This window comes from Helobdella robusta, assembly GCF_000326865.2.
Source record: "Helobdella robusta unplaced genomic scaffold HELROscaffold_1, whole genome shotgun sequence".
Taxonomy (NCBI): Eukaryota; Metazoa; Annelida; class Clitellata; order Rhynchobdellida; family Glossiphoniidae; genus Helobdella; species Helobdella robusta.
In genome coordinates this window covers 2,377,911-2,399,472 of record NW_008703570.1, presented here as the reverse complement: position 1 = coordinate 2,399,472, position 21,562 = coordinate 2,377,911, and the positions used below count along the sequence as shown (strand labels likewise).

Here is a 21,562-nt window from a genome sequence, read left to right as displayed (position 1 = left end):
GGACTTAAAATTTTGTCAATACAACATTCATTAAGATTTTTATAAACAGTTGCTTTGAACTATTGTGACCGCTGATTTAGCCAACCAAGTTCAATAATGGGAATACTAAATATTACGATAGCAATGAAAGAAAAATCGAAAAGTTACAACTACAACCGAAAGGAATAAAAAAAACGACGATATTTAAGTAAATGATCGATTTCATTGGAAAAGTAACATACCTAGATCAAAAGTTTATGTTTACCGGGTACAATTGTAGTGGCCAAACTGAATCAGAAATTTATCGGTTTTAAACGGGGCTGCCAGCAATGCTTAGAATAAAAGGTGGTAAGCAACAGCAATACGAGGTTCAGCAGTAAAACTTCTTCAAAGCAATTCTTGTCAAAAACTGTTTTAATTTAATTTACTACTGTTTCATCCATGTTGATTTGTCAGTGCCCGACTTGAAAATAAGAAACGTATTTATTGCATTTTAGTCCGGCATTATTTTTGTACATAAATTTGTACTTTTTAATAATTATAAAATAAAGATTAATTTTATATAACTTTTTGTAAATTGAAGCGAGGCAACATTTTCAGAAGCATCCTTAAAACCGCTGTCAAAATTTAAGAAACCTGATCAACCTTTTCCTTATGTTTTTGATTCTCTTGCAGAAGCTAAAACGAAATCAGGATTTATTGCAGGCTCAAAAGTTTTTGCTTTTTTTTTGTTTTCATTGAAATATTATAATGCTGATGTTTAACTTTTTGCTTCATGCTGGGGTACACTGGCTATGAGGCGCGTCCCCAGGTGGTGGATAGGGAAAAACCTGGGCAGGGAGACCTTATAGGATTGCATCGAATAATACGGAATAAGATGCCGCGAACTAACTGTACCAGAAGAAAGAAGACAACGATGAAAAAGGCGGAGAAGATCAAGGCAGTCCTAGGACAACGGCTCCAACAAATGATCATCGATTCTAAATCTTGTAGAACAGGGACCTTTGACTCAAAGGCTAAGGTGCACTGCTTACAACAGTGCTCCCTTTGGCACGAGATAAACTGCAACCGCGCTGGCTTGTGTGCTTCCAGCAAAAAGGCTAGGTCCACTGCTTATAACTGGTAGTTGTCGTTAGGAAATGGGCAATTCCAGATATAAAATTTTTTTGATCCAAACATCTTCCATGTCATCACAAAAAGAGAAAAGAACCTCTATTCCCTGGAAAGCCTTAAATTGTCAAGGGGTGACAATATTCAGGAAGTACGCAACATGTTGCGGAAAATCGAACGTCCCCTCCTGGAATATCAGACTTGCCATTTTAAATACTCGATCGCTTACTGAACGCTCCATGGAGATCGTCAACATGCTGGAAAGGCGAAGGGTTGACATCTGTTCTCTGCAGGAAACAAGATGGAGATCAAATGGTGTTTCTCATTCGGAATTAGAAGTTGTTCTGGAATGGCCAAAAAACAGCCCAAAATGGAGTGTGAATCTTAATAGGGGAATGAATCACTGGCACAAAATGTACTGGAGGTAGTTCGAATCAGCTCACGCCTAATGCTGATTAAACTCAGAATGGGAAAACAGGTTCCGACCGTTTTCTCTGTTTTTTCACCATAGACAGGTGAATCTGAAGCAAACTCTCAGTTGCCGTCAGGAAAACACCATCATCAGAGATAGCATTGATATTGGCGACCTCAACGGCCATGATGGAAATAATGCAAATGGTTTCCACGGTGTCCATGGAGGCTTTAGCTACGGGTCTCAAAACGAAGACCGTTATACAGCTGAATCGTCTGGAGAATGTAGACATAACTTGGAGATCTTTTCAGGACACCCTAGTAGTGAACGCTGCAACAGCTGTATATGGAAAATTGCGAAACTTGGTGGTGGAACGAAACTATGCAAAATGCTATTCCAATAAGAAAGCAGCTTTCAAACAAAGAATGATGAAGATCGAAGCTACTATACGTTCTGTTCTAATGTTTGATGGAGGACGTGGCCAATGACAACAAAACTCGAACAGCAGCTTCACCGAACTGATATAAAGATGATTCGTTGGATGCAGCACATATTCATTCAACCGAGATTCTGAACCGATCGAGTCTGTGCACGTTGAAGGGTGCATGTCGTCGTCATCGCCTACGATGGTTTGGCCATGTGAAACGAAGCTATTGAAGGAAACAAACCCTATCGGGATGGACTTTGATGCACTTCCTGTGGATTCAGAGCATCACAGCTGAGGAGCTTAAGAATGCGTTGTAGGCAATGAAGGTGGGTAAAGCGGCTTCCAAATGATATCATCAAGGCATCTGATGAGGCAGGCATCAAAACCTTTTTACACATCTGTCGGGAGATGTGGTGTAAATCGATAGTACCAGTGGAATGGAACAGTAGCACAACTGTTCAATATATAAAGGAAGAGGAGACCCACTGAAATGCTCCTCATATCGGGGTATACAATTCAATGGATCACTTTTGCCTTTGTATAGCGGGACTGTCATGCTATAGTTCCATTCAGTCGGCATTGAGCAATTTCTCCAGATTTCACGGCAAAGTTGTAACGTTTGGATACCTGCAGTACCAGATGCTTTGATAATGTCATTTGTGAGTCCAGAGAGCCCTGCTGCCTTTCCATCCTTCATAGCTTTCAGAGCTTCTGTAAGCTCTACAGTGATGTCTGGAATCGGACCTTCGATGGGTGGAGCGTCCAAGTTGACATTGATGGGATTTGTTTCATTTAACAGACGGTTGAAGTATTCTCTCCACTGTAGCTTGATCTCATCTTGTTCAAGAACCATCCCATTTTCGTCGTTTTTGATACATGAGGCATCAACTAGTGCAACTTGACGTCTTGCATAGTTGTTCTTCTCACGGAAAATTTTATGGTCATCAACAGATTTTGATTTTTGCCATTGCTTGTATGCAACTTTCTTTTCAGCTATTGCATTTTGTACACTGTCATTCCACCACCAAGCGTCCCGTTCATGCTGACCTTTTGTACCAGTTTTCACACTCCAATGTATGCACTCCAATATGTCTTAGCTTGCGATTGGTGGTCTAACTTACTAAAAATCAGTTGAAATTTTTCTCGATGAATATTGCTTTTCAACTTCCACGTTTTGATTCTCTGAGGCATTTGTTTAGACTTATGTTTTGACAGTTCGACAACCAGGTCGGCCGCAAGGAGTCTATGTTAAGCGACACATGATTCGCCAGGTATAACTTTGACGTTTTTGAATAGCCTTCGGTGTTGTTGCTTGACAGCGAAGAAATCAATTTGCGTTGCTGATGGTCCACTTTTGTGTGCTATGAGATGTTCAGTAAACAAAACTCAAGGATGCGGTTGCCATCTTCATTCCGTTTTCCATAGCCAAACCCGCCATGTACGTTGTCAAAATCATCTGTTTTCTCTCCAACGTGGCCATTGAGATCTCCTCCAATCAGGATTGTTTCAGATTTTGGTATTGTTGAGATGGTGTCAGAGAATGCAACCCAGAAGTAATTTTGGTATTGTTGAGATGGTGTCAGAGAATGCAGTCCAGAAGTCATTTTTCATCTCTTCTGATTCGCCTGTCTGTGGTGCGTATGCAGAAAAAATAATCATTGTTTGCTTTTCTATGCGAAACTTGATCCACATGAGACGTGAATTAATCTTTTTAATATCCAGTACTTCTTGGGCTAGCGGTTCTCTGACAAAACAAAAACTATGATCACCGATGAACCTGTGGCCATGTTAGGTGTGTAGGGCTGGAGTTGGAAGCAACTCGATCAAATGCCTACGATGTCAGCAGTGGTGTCACGTAATATATAAATTTAATTGACCCTTTGACGGCTGTGCACGTCAACATGTTTAATATATCGGGATTACTACAACCTCATTGACTAGAAGGCTTCCGATGCATAAACAGAGTGGTGCTATCAAATCTCATTTGAACTCGACACACTCAATCACTATAAGCCGTGAAATCCTCGACAGTTACACCAAAATAATATACCAGAACAGCAACTACACGCATCTTAAAATTGCAGAAGCAGTCCTAATTGACATCAATAAACCAAAAATAAATATACAACAAAAAATGACAACCTCACTACCAACCCGGCGCTTAACCAACAACGAAAACAAAGAAGTAATAAAAACTAGCATTGTAAATAGTGACAAAGAAGAATATGATTCCATCGATGAAGAAAAGAAGACCAAAGAAACCTGACACCTAATTTCCATCTAAGTTCATTTTTACAAAGTCAATCTCCATCTAAGTTCAAAGTCAATATTTCCCTATATAAACAGCAAAAAGCACTGATGATGATTCATTCGGAATCGAAATATGGCCTTATTTGCAGCATGAATTCGGAAAATAAGTTTATTTTGAATTTTAATAAACTTTAGTGAGAAAAATCGAAAAAACGATCTACAAACATATTAACGCCAAACATTCGGTAGAATTTATAGAATATTGTAAAATATATATAGAATATTGTAAAATATATATAGAATATTGTAAAATATATATATATATATAGAATTTTGTAAAATATATATATATATTTATATATTTATATGAAATTTGGGTTCAGACTGTCGTATGAAATGTAACCTTTGAACGCCTTTGAGTTGCGTTAAAGGGCGCTATATAAATTTTCTAATAATAATAATAACCGCATTTTCTTCATTGTTGAGTTTGTAACTAAGTTTTTCAATTTTTCGAAAATTCTTTATCTTTTTTAAGAAATATACACCTAAACTACTTATAACACAGGCCAGTACATAATGTATACCATCTCCCAACCACGACGAAAGGTGCATTTTTGTGAACACCTAACTTGTTTTAGGCTAGTCGCGTTTTGTCCCTTGTAGGACTCATCAGTAGCCGGAGTTAATTTTACTATCTTTATTAATTGATATGTTTTCTTTGTTCGAGCAAATTACTTTGGTGCTATGTTTTATTGCTACAACAAAAGATTTCAACAATACTCCCAACAAGAATGACTATAATAAAACAATAACAACAATAATGGTAACGATGAAGACACTGAAGAATGCAACATCGACCAATGCTATCAAAGCAATAAAACATCACCGAAACAATAAGACATAGTACCACAGTAATTAGTCCTTACAAAGAAATCATATCAATTAATAAAAAAGATAGTAAAATTAACAAAGTCAATAATAATGATAAATGGAAATCACAGAAATAAAGCCCTGGGTTATACAAATCCCTTATATAAACTGCAACAAGTACTTGATTGTACAAATTTTCTAGATAAACAGCATCAAGTGCTGAAGATGATTGAAAAATCGAAATCGGTCCTATACGCTCGAGAATGAATTGGAAAACTGTATATTTAACACAACTATATCTAACGTTTATAAAATAAATAATATAATAACGATAAGAATTTGGTTATATATGTATGTATATGCAGATATATATTTACAGCAGGGGATAATTTGGCATAAATATAAAGGTAGCATTTTGTTGATACATTGCTTACATTTAAATTTTATTCGCCAAAGGCTTTTTTGATGCAAAATAGGATTATTACTATTTTGATTATTTAAAAAGGAAAAAAAGTTTAGCAATTACTATAATAAGATGAACTGTTGGAAAAGTTAAACATTCAATCATTTTCATTACTAGGACACAAAGGTGCAAAAATTGGTACGGTCTATCAAAAAGGCAAGCTAATGTAAAAATACTGAAGTTCATGTGATAAAAAATTACAAACTATTAATCTTTTTACAATAGATATGCTTGAAAACGCGAAAATTTGTAAAAATAAATTTAGTAGAATTGTATTTGTATGTTTTATCTTTTGTAAACATTAATGGTGTACAACTAGTCTTCAGTCATTAATTTCCAACATTATGTTATCGAACACCGACGCCCATCTCTTCATTTTAATTAGATGAAACGCCTCGTATTTAATTTTACATGAAAATAGGGCAGAACTACAGGCAATGTTAAACCAAAACATTTAATACATATAAAAGTGTATATGTGCGAGTCGGAGTGTATGTGAGTATAGGTTATATTTCACGTTTTTATTTTTTCAGTTGATTCTTCCGGATGGGTTTGAGCATGAGAGCAATGAAAAATGTGAAGAAATCACAATTCCTCACGTTCCACTTTCACCAGTACATTATGTAGACATGGTTTCTATCCAGGAACTAGACGAAGTTTTTTGATTTTTAATTTTATTCAAAAGTTTGTTTTGTCAACCAATTTCGTTTTATCTAAAGTAACGAATTTAAGGAACTGTCTAGATTTAAACTACATATTGACTTTTGAAAGCAGTTTTGTAGTTTATCAGAGTTGAAGGTTTTTACAGAGTTGAAGGAATAGCCGTATTCGGATATTTTTTGAGGAGTCGGATAAAAAATATCCGACTTCGTGAATTAATTTAAAAAATTTTTTATTTTTCTACAAAATTTTTTAAGATCGTGTTTTTTAGAAAATTAGCGATATACAATCATCCTTTAATACCACCATACCGTTAAAGAATTTGTTTAAACAAATAAAACGATTAGGTTCAGCAACATTACAAAAAGTTGTCCGGAATTTCTTATGTTAAAAAAAAAAAATAAAGGTAAAGGTGATTAATAGGAATTCTTTGATGTATCAACAACATACATAACGTGACCAGCACCTAATAGTCTGTCGAAGTTTCAACGACAGACACACAACGTATATGAATACGCATGAAAACCACGCATCACACACATTGCATATGATAGGCATGGGCATTGTATTCGAACCCAGACATCGCAACAGCATGACCGAGCGCCGATAACTTTTACACCATCTTGCTGCCCAATGAAATCATGAAATTTGTGAAATTCAAGCATGGGTTTTATCTGTTGTGGGAAGATCACGTAACTATTACTGCTTTCTTATGTATTGCGTCACTAGCAGTTGTATTAGTTAACGTCCTACCTCGGGGAACCGGTTCTCTGGACGCAAAACGAAGATTGATTGATTGATTAGTTGTATTAGTCAGCATTGTTCAGGCTTGAAAAACTGCATGCAGTTTTAATATGCTGATGAAATCCAATTTGTTAAAATCTGTAGATTTTTTTGTGGTTTCATTAGTTTAGTTTAATTTTTTTTGTTTCTTTTAAAGTGCTTGAGGTAAAATTTTTGCGAATTAACGAATATTCAATATCTTTTCTTAAGCGTTTTCTGTGTACAGATTTTAGGTTTAATTCTGTTCTGTTATTTTATCGTCTATCACTTGGTTAGGTTATTTAGTCAGCGTGGTATCAAGATGTAACTGAAAAGACAACTAGTAAAAATTTTCTTTTTAATATAAACGTTAGCAATAACTTTGGTGTTAATTTTTACAACGTCAAAGTTAATCTTGACAAAGTCAATATTTGTCTATATATACAGCAAGGAGCACTGACGATGATTCATTCGGAATCGAAATATGGCCTTATTTGCAGCATGAATTCGAAAAATAAGTTTATTTTGAATTTTAATAAACTAAACGTTCACCAAAAAACTTTAGTGAGAAAAATCGAAAAAACGAACTACAAACATATTAACGCCAAACATTCGGTAGAATTTATAGAATATTGTAAAAATTATGGTCTATTACCAACATATATATTTATATATATATATATATATATATATACATATTATATAACTAATATATAATATATAATAAAATTAAGCAGAAAACTAAATTATATACATTACTGCAATTATTATCTTATTACTATTATTATTAATAAAAATTATACTGTCCTGGTTATGACATTAAACTGACCCTCACTGCCTTGCGAGTGATGTTGGATCATCAAAAGCTAGGCCCACCGCTTATAATTGTGGTTGCGTAAGGAAGGGCGTCCTGCTTAAAAATTAGCCAAATAAATTACTTATGATGACAGAAGTGACAATGGCCCTCAGTATCCGGCAGAATGGCGTCGAGGGGTATTTCGGTTTCATCATAGGTAGACAAACGGGGAAAATGTCGTCTAAACGTGTGTTGTTGTTGTATTAATAAAAATTATAACGCGTCCTATACATAGCTTTAGGAACGCTGCTTCGATAAACAATGACTTTTGACATTTCCGTAGGCCTGGATAAACAAAAAGTTCTTTGATCGTTTCCTGAAATGTTTTATGGTTGGTTTTTGACGAATAATAATGGGCAAACCATTCCATATGGAAGGAGAGCTGTACGTAAAACATTTGTTGACAACTGATGAATTGCTGACAGGATTATGCAACTATATAAAGACGAACGAAGTTGACGAGTCGATGAAGATATGATGGTTGAGATGTATTAAGTAACATGTACGTGAGGAAGGCGAGTTTAAATATAATGCGGTGATATACTGGTAACCAATGTAGTTGAATGATAAATTACTGATATTTAAAACAACTTTTGCAACTCTATTTTGAGCTTTTTGAAGTTAAATTAAAAGGTAGGAAAGAAAAAGATTACAATAATCGTAATAGTAAAATTAAGAATTTTTCAGAATTCTATTTTTGATGGACTTCAAAAACCAACTACGTGGGGCGGACGGTAGACGGGACAAGAACAAAATTTTATGACTGCTTCAATCAATGTCTGCTACAGTTTAGTGTGCTAGGCTTAACTCACTTTAGCGTTATGTTACTAGCGTTATTTAATACACATGCCCATTTTTTGCCACTTATAAATTTAAAATCATACAAAACTAAGCAGAAAACTAAAACACAAAATATAAATAAAAAAATTGAAATCTCTCACAAAATACAAAATTTAAAAATGTAAAATGTAATGTTGGAGTACAAAATCGGCCACGTCTCTGCACCATACATTAGAACAGAACGTATAGCTGTGTTGTATTGTTCTTAGCGCAGCGGTAGAGGAATGCTATACGTCGCATCAGTACCAAGGCAAGAAGGTGCCATCTGCCCTACGCCGCACGTATGCGTCCACGAACGGCGGCATCAGCTGTTTTTGTACATTCCAGCATATCTCCCAAATACTGAAATAAAGTAACAGTTTCGATCCCGGTAATTGTATTATTATCTTGGCTTCGTTGCCGCGGGTTGATGCAGGTGGTGTATACGAAATCAGTCACTTTCCTTAGTGAGCCGGTAATTCTCGAGCATCGTCTTTGTCACCACTGCTGACATTGTAAGCTGGGTATTCCAGACCTCAAATTTCCGGCTGCGTCTTGTTCCAAGGCCGCCATCAGGACTATATCACCTGCATATATCACATTCCATATGTTATCTGAGCGTATCGGTTTGGTTATTTCTTCCATCACCGTGATGAAGAGCAGGGGGCTGAATATTGATCCCTGATGGACGCCGACTTTAAATCAAACTCATTCGTGTTACCGGCTGTTGTGCTGGCCAAAGTTTAGTTTATCTCGTGCCCAAGAGAGCACTGTTGTAAGGAGTGCACCTAGCCTTTGGGTCAAAAGTCCTTTTTCCACAAAGCAGTGGATTTATAATCGAAGCCGTTGTCCTAGGATCCTCCGCTTTTTTCTTTCTTCTGGTTCGCGGCATTTTATTTTGTATTATTCGATGCAATCCTAGAAGGTTTCCTCTATCCCAGGTGGTGGACGCGCCTCATAGCCAGTGGACACCAGCATTAATATTTTTATAATATTTTGTACTCAATAATAATAATAATATTTTGTATTAAAATATGGAAAAAAAATTTTTCGGGTGCACAGGAATGCTAAAACTAAACTGTTTCATTTCATCTATGTTTTTATTTAATTTTAAATTCAAGCATTGATGAAACAGTTTTTAAAAAATAATAGATATAGATAATACTTGTTAGGAGACCTATATTCCCCAAATTCATCCGAAGAATACAATGCATAAATATCCGGTTCCTAATCAGGTTTGTTTATCTTATAAAATCAATCACTTTTGGAAAAATAGAAACTAATTATAGAAAACTTGACAATGTCACAAAAATGTTCCATTCTAGCAAACCATTACAAAAAAAATCTACGAACAAAAACTACTTTCTAAATCTAATGTCAGAAGTACAAATTGTTTTCGCGACCCCATGTTAGCAGTTTAAGATTAGATGACAGTAATGTAACACACGATCCGTTGGTTATAGCTAATGCATGTAACGACTATTTTGCTTCCGTATTTACAAATGACATCAGCGACAACTATCTCCTACCTCGTCTTTCCACAAGGTTACTAGAAGATATACTTTTCACACCTTGCACAGTATTTTTAACTTTAGGAAACTTAAAAAATTCAACATCAGCTAGTCCAGATGGCATACCTAATATTATACTCAAGATGAGCCATCAGTTCCACTTTGTCTCATTTTCGATTTAACATTTAAAAGCAATTTATTGCTTACCAAATGGTAAAACAGCAATTGTTACTCCTCTATGAAAAGGGTCCTACCAATTACCCAAGTAACTTCAGACAAATCTCTCACCAGTTCAAGTTGTAGAGTAATGGAAAAAATCATCAACGTAAAAATGATTGACTTTTCTTTTAGAAAACAAATTGATCACTAGTTCTTTTAGAAAACAAAACAAATTGATCACAAGTGCACTTCTCATCATCAGATGTTTCATATCCAGAGATAAACATTTACTTACGTAAACTTTCTGCACACACTAGTAGAATATTGCTCACCAGCATAGAGTCCGCACTACAAGTATCAAGTGATCAAGATTGAAAGTGTCCTAAGAAGATTTACCAAATTCATCCCGTCAGTATGTCATCTTCCATATCCGTCTAGAATACACGCAGTTGGATTACGAACACTTGAAAGTCGTAGATTAATTTTCGATCTTTGTCTGTTGTACAAATTACTACACAACCTTATCGAAACTGACCTAACCAGTCATTTCATACCTTCACGTTATTTGTCAACTTAGGGTCATCAATGCCGATTGCAGGATTTCAATGCAACAAAATATTTCTACTGTAACAGGATTATCCGTATATGGAACGCTTTACCGGCAGAAATGGTTTCCTCAGCTTCATTTGCTATTTTCAAAAATCATCTATCTCTTGACTTAAAAAAATTTTTGACTATAATCTAACTATTAATGTTAATGTTGTCTCATTACGAATTATTATCTTTTCGTATTATGTGCTCATCAAATTTTGTCGATTTAACATTTTCACCATTCTACCATCGTCATCTGCCCATTAATTATAACCATCAAACTAAATTTTTTTATAACCCCCACAATGTTATTTGTTACATGTTTAATATTTACTCTTGTGCATAAATAAACATCAAATTCTATTGTAATCTTACAGTTATTAAGTATTTATCTCAATATTGTTATGTTGCCTCATTCATTATTTGTATTATTATGCGATGATTTCTGTTTGTTAATATTGTTACAGACGTGAGGGCGAGATAAGAATTGGTAGTTTTAGTTTTAGTTGCAGAAATTAAGTGAAGCGCTTGATAATTTAATTAAGAAGTGCTGTATTCAAACGATTCAACGATCGAATAAACGAGTGATCGATTACGGCAATACATGCCTTGTTTTCTTTCTAACAACGTCATCTGAAATAAGTCTGCTTAAGAATCAAGAATCCACGTAGAGAGAAATAACCATACCCTACAAGTTCAAGGGGTCGGTTATAACAATATCTTGCATCTTGCATTCATTGATATGCGTTTATTCTTTTGGAAGTTGTTTTTTCTTTTCTCTGACTAGATAAGTGGTCTGTTATGGCCCTCTGGTCAGTTTGATATAAATTAATATAGTTTATATATAAACTGTAAAAATATAGCTTTTTATTCTGATTTTAAATACATAAAAAAACTTAATTACGTTCAAGTAATTGTATATGTTTATTCCTGTTAGATTGGACATCTATGTTTTTATTTAATTTTCAATTCAAGCATTTTTAAAAATTTAGATGTAAATTAATAAATGAAAATATAGTTTTTTATTCTGATTTTAAATACATAAAAAAACTAAAGTTCAGGTATTTGTATTTGTTTATTCCTGTTAGATTGGACAGTTGGTCTTCAAAGGCATAAAAACTTTGAACCTCATTCAGTCAATTGTTTACCCAATCGCCTACACATCCAATGAAAATCTGTTGATATGTGCTCCAACTGGAGCTGGAAAAACTAATATTGCGATGTTGTCAATTTTAAGAGAATTAGGAATGCATTTAGATAACGGTATTATTAAGAAAAACGATTTTAAGGTATTATTTGATAAATGAAATATTTGAAAACATTTTTAAACTATTTTCAAATTTTTTTATATAGATTGTCTACATAGCTCCAATGAAAGCTTTGGCTGCAGAAATGGTAAGAAATTTTGGGACCAGATTGTCTGTATTAGGGGTTCAAGTCATGGAACTTACTGGAGATATACAGCTAACAAAAACTGAAATCTCTGAAACACAGGTGTATTTATTTTTAATTTCTAATTTAATGAAAATTTTTACACTAGTTTTTTTTAAATATTAAAGTAACTTTGTTTCATGTGATGTTTTACTGACTGAAGGTTTTTACACAACATCTAACAAATATTGAATAGTAATAGTTTGTTGAAATACCCTTTCAAAAAAGAGCCCATCTAAATAGCACTCGCCCTTCTTTTGGTAAGGGCTTCTATGTTGAATATATTAATAGTTTCAAGTAGAGATGACGACTGACTTGTCAGTTTTACTTAATTCATTCTTAGTATTCTTGTTTCCAAAGGACCATTATTTTTAAATAAAATAAAAATCATATTAAAATGTATCATTGAAAATCATCACACTTTGAGTACTCCCAGAAAGTCAATTTGAAGCAAGATAGATTTTTGTAATCCGATAATTACGAGAAAAGTGTTGAAAATATAAATCAAATCTTCAGACAGTGCTTATAAATTTGGCTAATTTCAGATCGTGTTTTATGGTGATCCATGATATAAAAAACGTTTTGCAAAAGGTTATCATAAAAGATCTTTTTCAGGATATGTAAAATCAACATCGTAAGGTATGATAAGATCGTTTGCGATAGTTTGTGAGGTTGTAATCGTTTTTTAACATTTGCTGTTGTTTTAAAGTACGAGTCGAGAAAAAATTGTAGAGAAGCCCATGGCGATTTACATATTCGTGTCTCAAATGTAATCATCTACTGAAAGTAAAGGTCGAACTTATCAACCATATGCTAGTTCTCATCTATCTTTTTATGAAAATTTTATAAATGTGTTCATCTTTGACTTCGCAGGAAGCTTAATGTGAGTTGTAAGTAATTTGGCTTTTATTTAGCTAACGATTTTTTTTATTCCAAAACCGTTTTGAGTCGTATTTTGTCAATTCTAAAATAATTTGAATTTATTTGATTTGATTTCCATCAGGTTTTTGTGCATAATTGATATTGACTTTTCGTCGCTTGTTCGAGTATTATGGAATATTTATACCAAAACCGTAATTCAGCGTTTCTAGTCTAATTACTTGTTACATACATTTTAGGTTTTTAGCCCCCTTAACCTCTCAAGGCTTGCTTTAGATTAGAGGCCGTGTTGATTTGTGACGACATTGAAGGTTTCTGAAAGTTTTTATTTTGATATTAGCTCCAAGCAGAAGAGCAAACAAGGCTGAGTGTAAATGCAGATTTTTTAAATTTACTCCTATAGCTTATTTCCTGAGTAGAATGGACTGTGGTTCAGATTCGGAGTTTTCTTTAGGATATACTGCCATCCCTAGCTATCTAGTGAAAACAGTTTTTGCCAGGTTCCCAACGATGAATCACGTATGAAAAAAAGCGGAAAGCCATTTGACTTGATGATTTGAGGCTGTGTTTTGTGCCTGGCATCTAATTTTTTAAATAAGAGCTCATTTCTCTTACCGTCTGTGGTCAGAACCATTATAACAAATTACCTTAAAAAATTACGATTTTGCATCAACATACCAATTACAAATTAATATAACATTGTAAAAAATGATTGGTTAATTACTTTCAAATTTTTGCTAACTAATTTTTTGAATTATAAGTGAACTTTTTTCAAACGAGTGAAACATTTTCAAATTTGGGCTTTTAATTTTTTTCAGATGATCGTGACAACACCAGAAAAATGGGATGTTGTAACTCGCAAAAGTACTGGTGACGTTCTCTTATCTCAAATTGTTCGATTGTTAATCATTGATGAAGTGCACTTACTTCATGATGATCGAGGATCAGTCATTGAAAGTATTGTTGCGCGAACTCTTAGACAGGCCAGTATTTGACATTTTACGAACCATTAAATAATTTTTGATTCACTTTTAATTTTGTTAAACAAATCACGCTGCCAAGTTGTGTTATAAAAGTTGTTCATTCTTTACCTACATCACCGCTCTCAAAATGCTTTTATGTTTTTCAAATTAAATTTAGATATCCTTGCAGCGAATAAACATAGAAATAGTTATATTTTATATATTTCGATCTTATTTTTTTGAGTTTATTAATGCTTTATTCAGGTCGAAAGTTCACAAACCATGATTCGCATTGTAGGTTTGTCAGCTACCTTACCCAATTATTTAGATGTTGCTCGATTTCTTCGAGTAAATCCTAATTCTGGATTGTTCTACTTTGATACGAGGTTTCGACCTGTGCCGCTCTCTCAAACATTTGTTGGCATCAAAGCATTGAACCACCTGAAGCAACTTCATGATTTTAACGAAATTTGTTATAATAAAGTTTATGAACAAGTAAAAAAAGAGCATCAGGTTTTGATTATCTTTTCTTTTTCCATTATTTTGTTTAAAACTATTTTGAAAACAGTAAAAAAGAAGTTTTGTGTCTGACATACAGTTTTTTTTAATATGATGATTAGAAGATTAAAATGATGAAATGATAAAATAGAAGATTTAATTTGATAAGTGATAAAATAAAAATTAAAATCAATTTTCAGCAATTTGATTCTTGTTAAGCCACTACAAAATCGAAAGTTTTTTTTTGTTGGGCGTTAAATAATATTATTTTTAATAGTTATATTCTGATTTTTGCTTAATATTATATTTTTTGCGGTTTCTTCTTTTGCGGGTTAATGAAACTGTTACTGGCGTTACTTATTTTTATAAGTTTTATATTATGACATTTGATTCCTGAGCACGACATAAAACTGCATCCACACTGCCTTCCGTGCTTTTGAGCAATGGCTAGGCCCACCGCTTATAACTGGTGGTTGTCGTCAGGATTGGTTGTCCGGATGTAAAAACTTTCCCCAAATTATTATTTTATGCCATCAAAAACAAAAACAACGGCCCCTAGTCCCCAGCAGGCCTTAAGTTGTCAAGGGGTGTTAAGAGTCCCTGGGAGAGATGTTGCAAAAAAATTTAGAATGGCCCCTCCATGGTACTTAGACTTGGAACGTTCAATGTTGGATCACTGACTGGCCCCAGCATGGAAATTACAGACATGCTCGAGCGTAGAAGGATTGATATCTGCTGCCTTCAGGAGACCCGATGGAAATCAAATGGTGTCTGTCATATCATCATTTCTACAATGGTCAAAAGACAGCGAAAATTTTTTGGAATTTTTGTCAAAGAACCGCTAGCCCAAAAAGTACTGGATATTAAAAAGATTAATTTACGTTTCACGCGGATCAAGCTTTGCCTAGAAAAGCAAACAATGACTATTTTTTCTGCATACGCACCACAGACAGGTGAATCAGAAGATATGAAAAATGACTTCTGGGCTGCGTTCTCTGACACTATCTCAACAATACCAAGATCTGAAACAATCCTGATTGAAGGCGATCTCAATGGCCACGTTGGAGAGAAAACAGATGGTTTTGACAACGTACATGGCGGTTTTGGCTATGGAGAACTGAATGAAGATGGCAACCGCATCCTTAAGTCTAAACAAATGCCTCAGAGAATCAAAACGTGGAAGCTGAAAAGCAATATTAATCGAGAAAAATTTCAACAGATTGTCGCCACACAGTTAAACCACCAATCGTTTTGATGAACTCTGCAACTACAGTTTGTGGGAAAATTGGTACAAAACGTCAGCATGAACGGAACACTTGGTAATGGAATGACAGTGTACAAAATGCAATAGCTGAAAAGAAAGCTGCATACAAACAATGGTAAAAATCAAAGTCTGTTGATGACCATAAAATTTTCCGTGAGAACAACTATGCAAGACGTCAAGTCGCACTGGCTCGGATAGATCAGTGCAGAGAGTGGCTCACTAAAAGCAAAGGTGAACAAATGAATTCTCTGTATAGTATAGCAAAGCGTACGTAAAAAGACATAGTTGGTGCTTCATGTATCAAAAACAACAAAAATGAACAAGATGAGATCAAGCTACAGTGGAGAGAATACTTTAACCGTCTGTTAAATGAAACAAATCCCATCAATGTTTACTTTGATGCTCCACCCATCGAAGGCCCGATTCCAGACATCACTGTAGAGGAGCTTACAGAAGCTTTGATAGCTATGAAGGATGGAAAGGTAGCGGGGCCCTTTGGACTCACAAATGACATTATCAAAGCATCTGGTACTGCAGGTATCCAAACGTTACTACAACTTTACCGTTAAATCTGGAGAAATTGCTCAATGCCAACTGAATGGAACTATAGCATGACAGTTCCGCTACAAAGGCAAAGGTGATCCATTGAACTGAAAATTGACGAGAATATCATTGATAAATGTGTCACTTCGCATCATATCCCACTACCATAACGATCTCTTACTCGGGCTAATCCATGAGTGAAACGAAGGCTCAATTAATTGCTATCTTAGGGGTTTAAGCGTGATAAAAAGCTTTTAATTTTTTTAAGGTGGTTAAATTCTATCAACCCCTTATGATTATTTCTTTCATCCGCTAACTAACTCCAACAATACGCTTATCAGCTGTAATCATCATTATCAGCACAATCATAGCCGCGTCAAGAACAAATTGATTTTGTACATGAATCGGGCTAGATATTAATATACTAAGATTTATCCCATTTTTAACAAAATCTACTAAACAAAAAAATACAGAAGCAATATGTAAGTATCTTGTAGTTCAAGCATTTGCCTCATCTATCATATTATTTTCTGGATTTTTAATATATAATAATTATGGGTCTGTGATACGTCCGGTGTTCTTATATAGTGCAGAAACATGGCCAATGACAACCAAACTGGAACAACAACTTCAACGAACTAATATGATGCAATGGATGCAACGAATTAGTCTGATGGATCACATCAAATCTACCGAAATCCTGCGTCGTGCTGGTTTAGATGATATAAAAGATGGATGCCGGCAAAACCGTTTGGTCATGTCTAACCCAAAGGCCGTCCAAAGAAGTCCTGGTCGCAAACAATCGAGCATGACATGAAAGCTTTAAATTAAATTGAAATGGACACAACTGATCGTCTAATTTGGCATCAAAAATTGATAGCAAAGTAAACAACGTTCTTCTTCGGGAACTGGGTGTCTGGACGCTAAACGAAGATTTTGACATTTTCTTGAAATTTACTTTTCATATTTTTTATTTGATGTGTTTTCTTTACTTACTATTACTGTATATGAATAATTTTTCATGCTTATTTATGCTTGATCGATTTAATTAAATTAAGATATTTCAATTTATTGAAAATAATTTTTATTAACTTTCTTAAATTCTATGGCTTGAAACTATTTTACAAATTTTGATTTATTTAAAGGATATAAATATTATAATAGAAAATAACTTAAAACTTATAAAAGATTATTTGCCATTATGGATGTTACTATTATTTATTCAAGGTCATGGTATTTGTTCACGCTCGCAACGAAACTTATAGAACAGCCCAAACGTTACTTGAATTTTGTAAAATCAAAGGACACTCCGAGTTTTTTACTGCTAAACGATCACCTAGGCTTAATGAAGCTTCAAAACAGGTACAATATTTTTTTATATTAATATATAATATAAAAAATGTTTAGTTATCTGTATTTTTAAAAGTTCAAGTTTTAAAGATTTTTATTATTTTATTTTTAATTATCAAAGTTGAGGTTATTCGAGAACCGAACTGATATAAAATTGGAAGCTAATTTTTCATTTTATGTAAAAATTTTATTTAAGATTTAAACTTTAAAAGCTATCTCTAAAGTCTCATTACCTCTGGTTGTAAATGTGATATGAATATCAAAAAATGAATAGAAGGATGCATATTCTAAAATGAAAAACATCCTCACCAACATTCTGAAATGAAAAACATCCTCACCAACAGTAAAATCAGAATTTCAACAAAATTAAAACGGTTAGGATGTTAAATTTTTCCTGTGTTAACTACGGCTCTAAGATCTGGACAATTTCTAACGAAATAAAATAATTAACGCTGCTGAGATGTGGTTTTTGGAAGAATTATGAAAATTGGTTAGTAGTTAATAATTAGAATGGGAAAGGTTATGAACAAAGGAAATTACTACAGATAATCCGACGGGGACAATTAAAGTTTTTTAGGTCGAATCATGCGGAAGGAAAGAATGGAAAATCTAACAAATACTGGAATGATTGCAGAAAAGAGATCATAGATCATTTGTAAAGTCCTTGTGTCATTTGTTGAATATCACTACATTTCAATAACAAAGTGTTAAAGATCGGTTTTAGTGGAGGTCGATGATCGCCAATGTACAAGAAATAAGGCACGAGAAAGAAGAACTTAAGTGACCTAAACGAATCTCATCTCCATATCGTTTCACACATTACACTATTTATACATTTGTAAATAAAATTTTTTATAAATTCTTTACGCAATTTCTACTTTTGTTTTTTCAAATTTCATTCAATTATTCTACTTCCACTTCCAAATTATGCCATGTAAAAGTGTGCGTGCGCGTTTCTATTTTTACTATACTATTACTTCTACTATTTTTACTATAGATTATTATCCAGGTCAGTGTAGCCAAAAATGTTAAAATAATAAGCCTTGAAATTGACCAGCAACCCAAAAAATTTTTTCTATAAGATAATTGCTTAAATTGTAAGTGAGTACGCAAATGAATACATGATCTATACCAATAAAGATTAATTTATTTTTGTGAGATGTACATTGAACATGAACGGTGTTAGCTGTTTAAATTAGTGATAATTAGGTATGATGCGAATGGAAATAAATTTATATTTTTGTAGAAATTAGCATGATCAGCTGTATAAACACGTAGTTAAAATAATTAAGAACAACAGTATGAAAGTATAATTGCAGCATTTTTGATGCAGCTTGTCTTGTTGCTCTTTTTTTCTGGAAAAGGTCAATAAATCCAAATTAAAATTTACAATTGAACATTCAACTGAAAACAAATTAAATTTTTTGGGTGTGCTAGTTTAAAATATTAACAATAATTTTAAAACCAAAAAAAACAAACCAACCAAAAAAGGAGGATGTTTAACCCTCAAACACACACCCTTTCTACAATCACATTTCACACTCCTGTCTACATGTGTAGACTGCTTGTTTTTTCATTATTTCTTTTATTTTATTATTTATATTTTTCGTATTTTTCAATATTTTGTATATCAATTTGCAATTTTTAATACTTTTATTCACTGTTAATACTTAGCAAAATATAAAAATATTTTTATTACAAATAAAAGACAATAAAAAACAGTATATTGTTTAAAAATGTTCATGATGGTTTTTTATACTTGACATGACAAACACACTAAAGATTTTTTTGAATGAATACTACAAACGTATTTAAAACATTTTTCACATTTATTTCTTGTAGATTTTCTACATTTTCTTTCTTGACACTTCTTTGGATGACTTGTTACATTTGATGCATTTTTCACCGCTTGATTTTGAATTGGAAAACCATATTGCAATAAACTTTCTCTTATTGAAATGCCACTGATTGGTCATTGGTTCGTTGACATATGTTTTCATATGCAAGTTTGTGTGCTAATGTCTTCATATATTGTTTCCTGAATTTGTTTATCTTATCTTGCTGTTTTCCAACAATAAATGAGTTGTAAATCGCTATGTCTAAAATATTATAGAAATATACCATTGGATATCTATTAGTTTTTTTTTTTGTTGAAAAATCCTCAATACAGCTATCTAATAGATCGACACCACCTTTACCGCTGTTATAATCTAAAATAACCAAAGATTTTTTATCTTCTCGTTCAAGTGATGGTGATGCGGATGTATGCATGGAAGACATCATCAAAACGTTTTTACCTTTTTTTGGGACATATGACAATAATAACACTTTCTGACTGTGTTCCCATAATTCTTTAGTAGAAAATAATTCTCTTGATTTTACATTTTTAAAACACTTGGGTACGTCCCGTCTACTAGGCATAATTGTACCAGTCATAGTTAATCCCATGTCAAGGAGCTTCACACATAATGAATAACCAGTAAAATAGCGATCAATAAATATATTTCTGCCGCTTCCTTTATAGCATTCCACCAACTTTAAAACCATATCTTCAGCAAGACCTACTTGTCGATCATCTCCTTTTTTGCCAGCATAAATTTCTCCTTTCAAGGCAAAACCATTTGTAGCATCACAAACCCAAAATATTTTAATTCCATACTTAGCTGGTTTATTTGGCATGTAACTACGACCAGGTGCATATCCTCTAAAACCATAAAGTTGTTCATCAACCGTTAGCCATTCAGACGGTACATAATGCTTTCTAAGGTTGTTTTGGAACATTTCCCAAATATCTCTTACTGCTGCCATGTTATCGCTTTTTTGCCTTTCTTTTCTCGTATTTCTGTTATCTAGTGACAAATAACGAACCAATAAATTGAATCTATTTTGAGCCATTGCAATTCTGTAAAATGGCCTTGAATCTTTGGGACACCATAGGGAACGAACAGATGATAAATTATCTTTATCATTATCATAATACCGATACCAGCTTTCAATTCCTCAAAAGAAAATTTTTTCTTCCCAATGGCTTTCATTCTTCTGTTTGTGTTTAATAAAATCACACGCAATATATTTTCATCTAACAAACAATGAAATAATTCCAATTCATCATTAAAAGTTGTTGTTGGACCTGGAGAAAATTTAACTATATTTCTCGCTAGTCTTCTCGAAACTGGCTTTGAAGATGTCCACTCTATACCATTGGGCGACTTCACTGTTTCAAACTTGATGGACCCATCTTCATTTTCATCGCTTTCTTCCATTTCATCACTGCTACTAGGCAATAGATCATCATATGTAGTAAGTTTCATATCAATATCAATGTCACTGTCGCTATTGAAATTATCTTCAACTTGTGTGTCTGATGACTGATCCGATGAAGAATCACTAATATTAGGATCTTCAACATTATCTACTTCATCCTCACTATCAGATACATTAATAAAAGTAATAGCTTCTTTTAAACTATATTTTTTAGACATTTTATGCGTGTGTGTGTGTATATATGTGTTCGTGCGTGTTATTGTGACTGTGAAAATTAAATTAAACGAATTTTTTCAAATTTTCAGTTTATTCGCAGCGGTAATCAACAGATGAAAGAATTGTTCCCTGAAGGTTTTGCGATACATCATGCTGGTATGCTGAGATCAGACAGAAATTTAGTTGAAAAATTTTTTGTCGAAGGTCTCATTAAAGTAATTGTTTGTACTGCTACTTTGGCTTGGGGGGTCAATTTACCTGCACACGCCGTTGTGATAAAGGTGAA

At 33.6% G+C, this 21,562-nt stretch overlaps 1 protein-coding gene across 1 annotated transcript in view; it reads left to right on the top strand.

Annotated features, from left to right (window-relative positions):
• Positions 1 to 626: 626 nt before the first annotated feature.
• Positions 627 to 21,562, top strand: part of HELRODRAFT_62279 (hypothetical protein) — a gene marked incomplete at both ends in the record, with an annotated part of 75,728 nt that continues 54,792 nt past the window's right edge. Inside the window, 9 exons of the mRNA XM_009010594.1 lie at positions 627 to 692; positions 6,045 to 6,167; positions 11,958 to 12,158; positions 12,223 to 12,363; positions 13,998 to 14,166; positions 14,242 to 14,243; positions 14,406 to 14,654; positions 17,674 to 17,808; positions 21,366 to 21,557. Of these exons, the coding sequence (XP_009008842.1) occupies positions 627 to 692; positions 6,045 to 6,167; positions 11,958 to 12,158; positions 12,223 to 12,363; positions 13,998 to 14,166; positions 14,242 to 14,243; positions 14,406 to 14,654; positions 17,674 to 17,808; positions 21,366 to 21,557 (1,278 nt within the window). The remainder of the gene's footprint in view (positions 693 to 6,044; positions 6,168 to 11,957; positions 12,159 to 12,222; positions 12,364 to 13,997; positions 14,167 to 14,241; positions 14,244 to 14,405; positions 14,655 to 17,673; positions 17,809 to 21,365; positions 21,558 to 21,562) is intronic.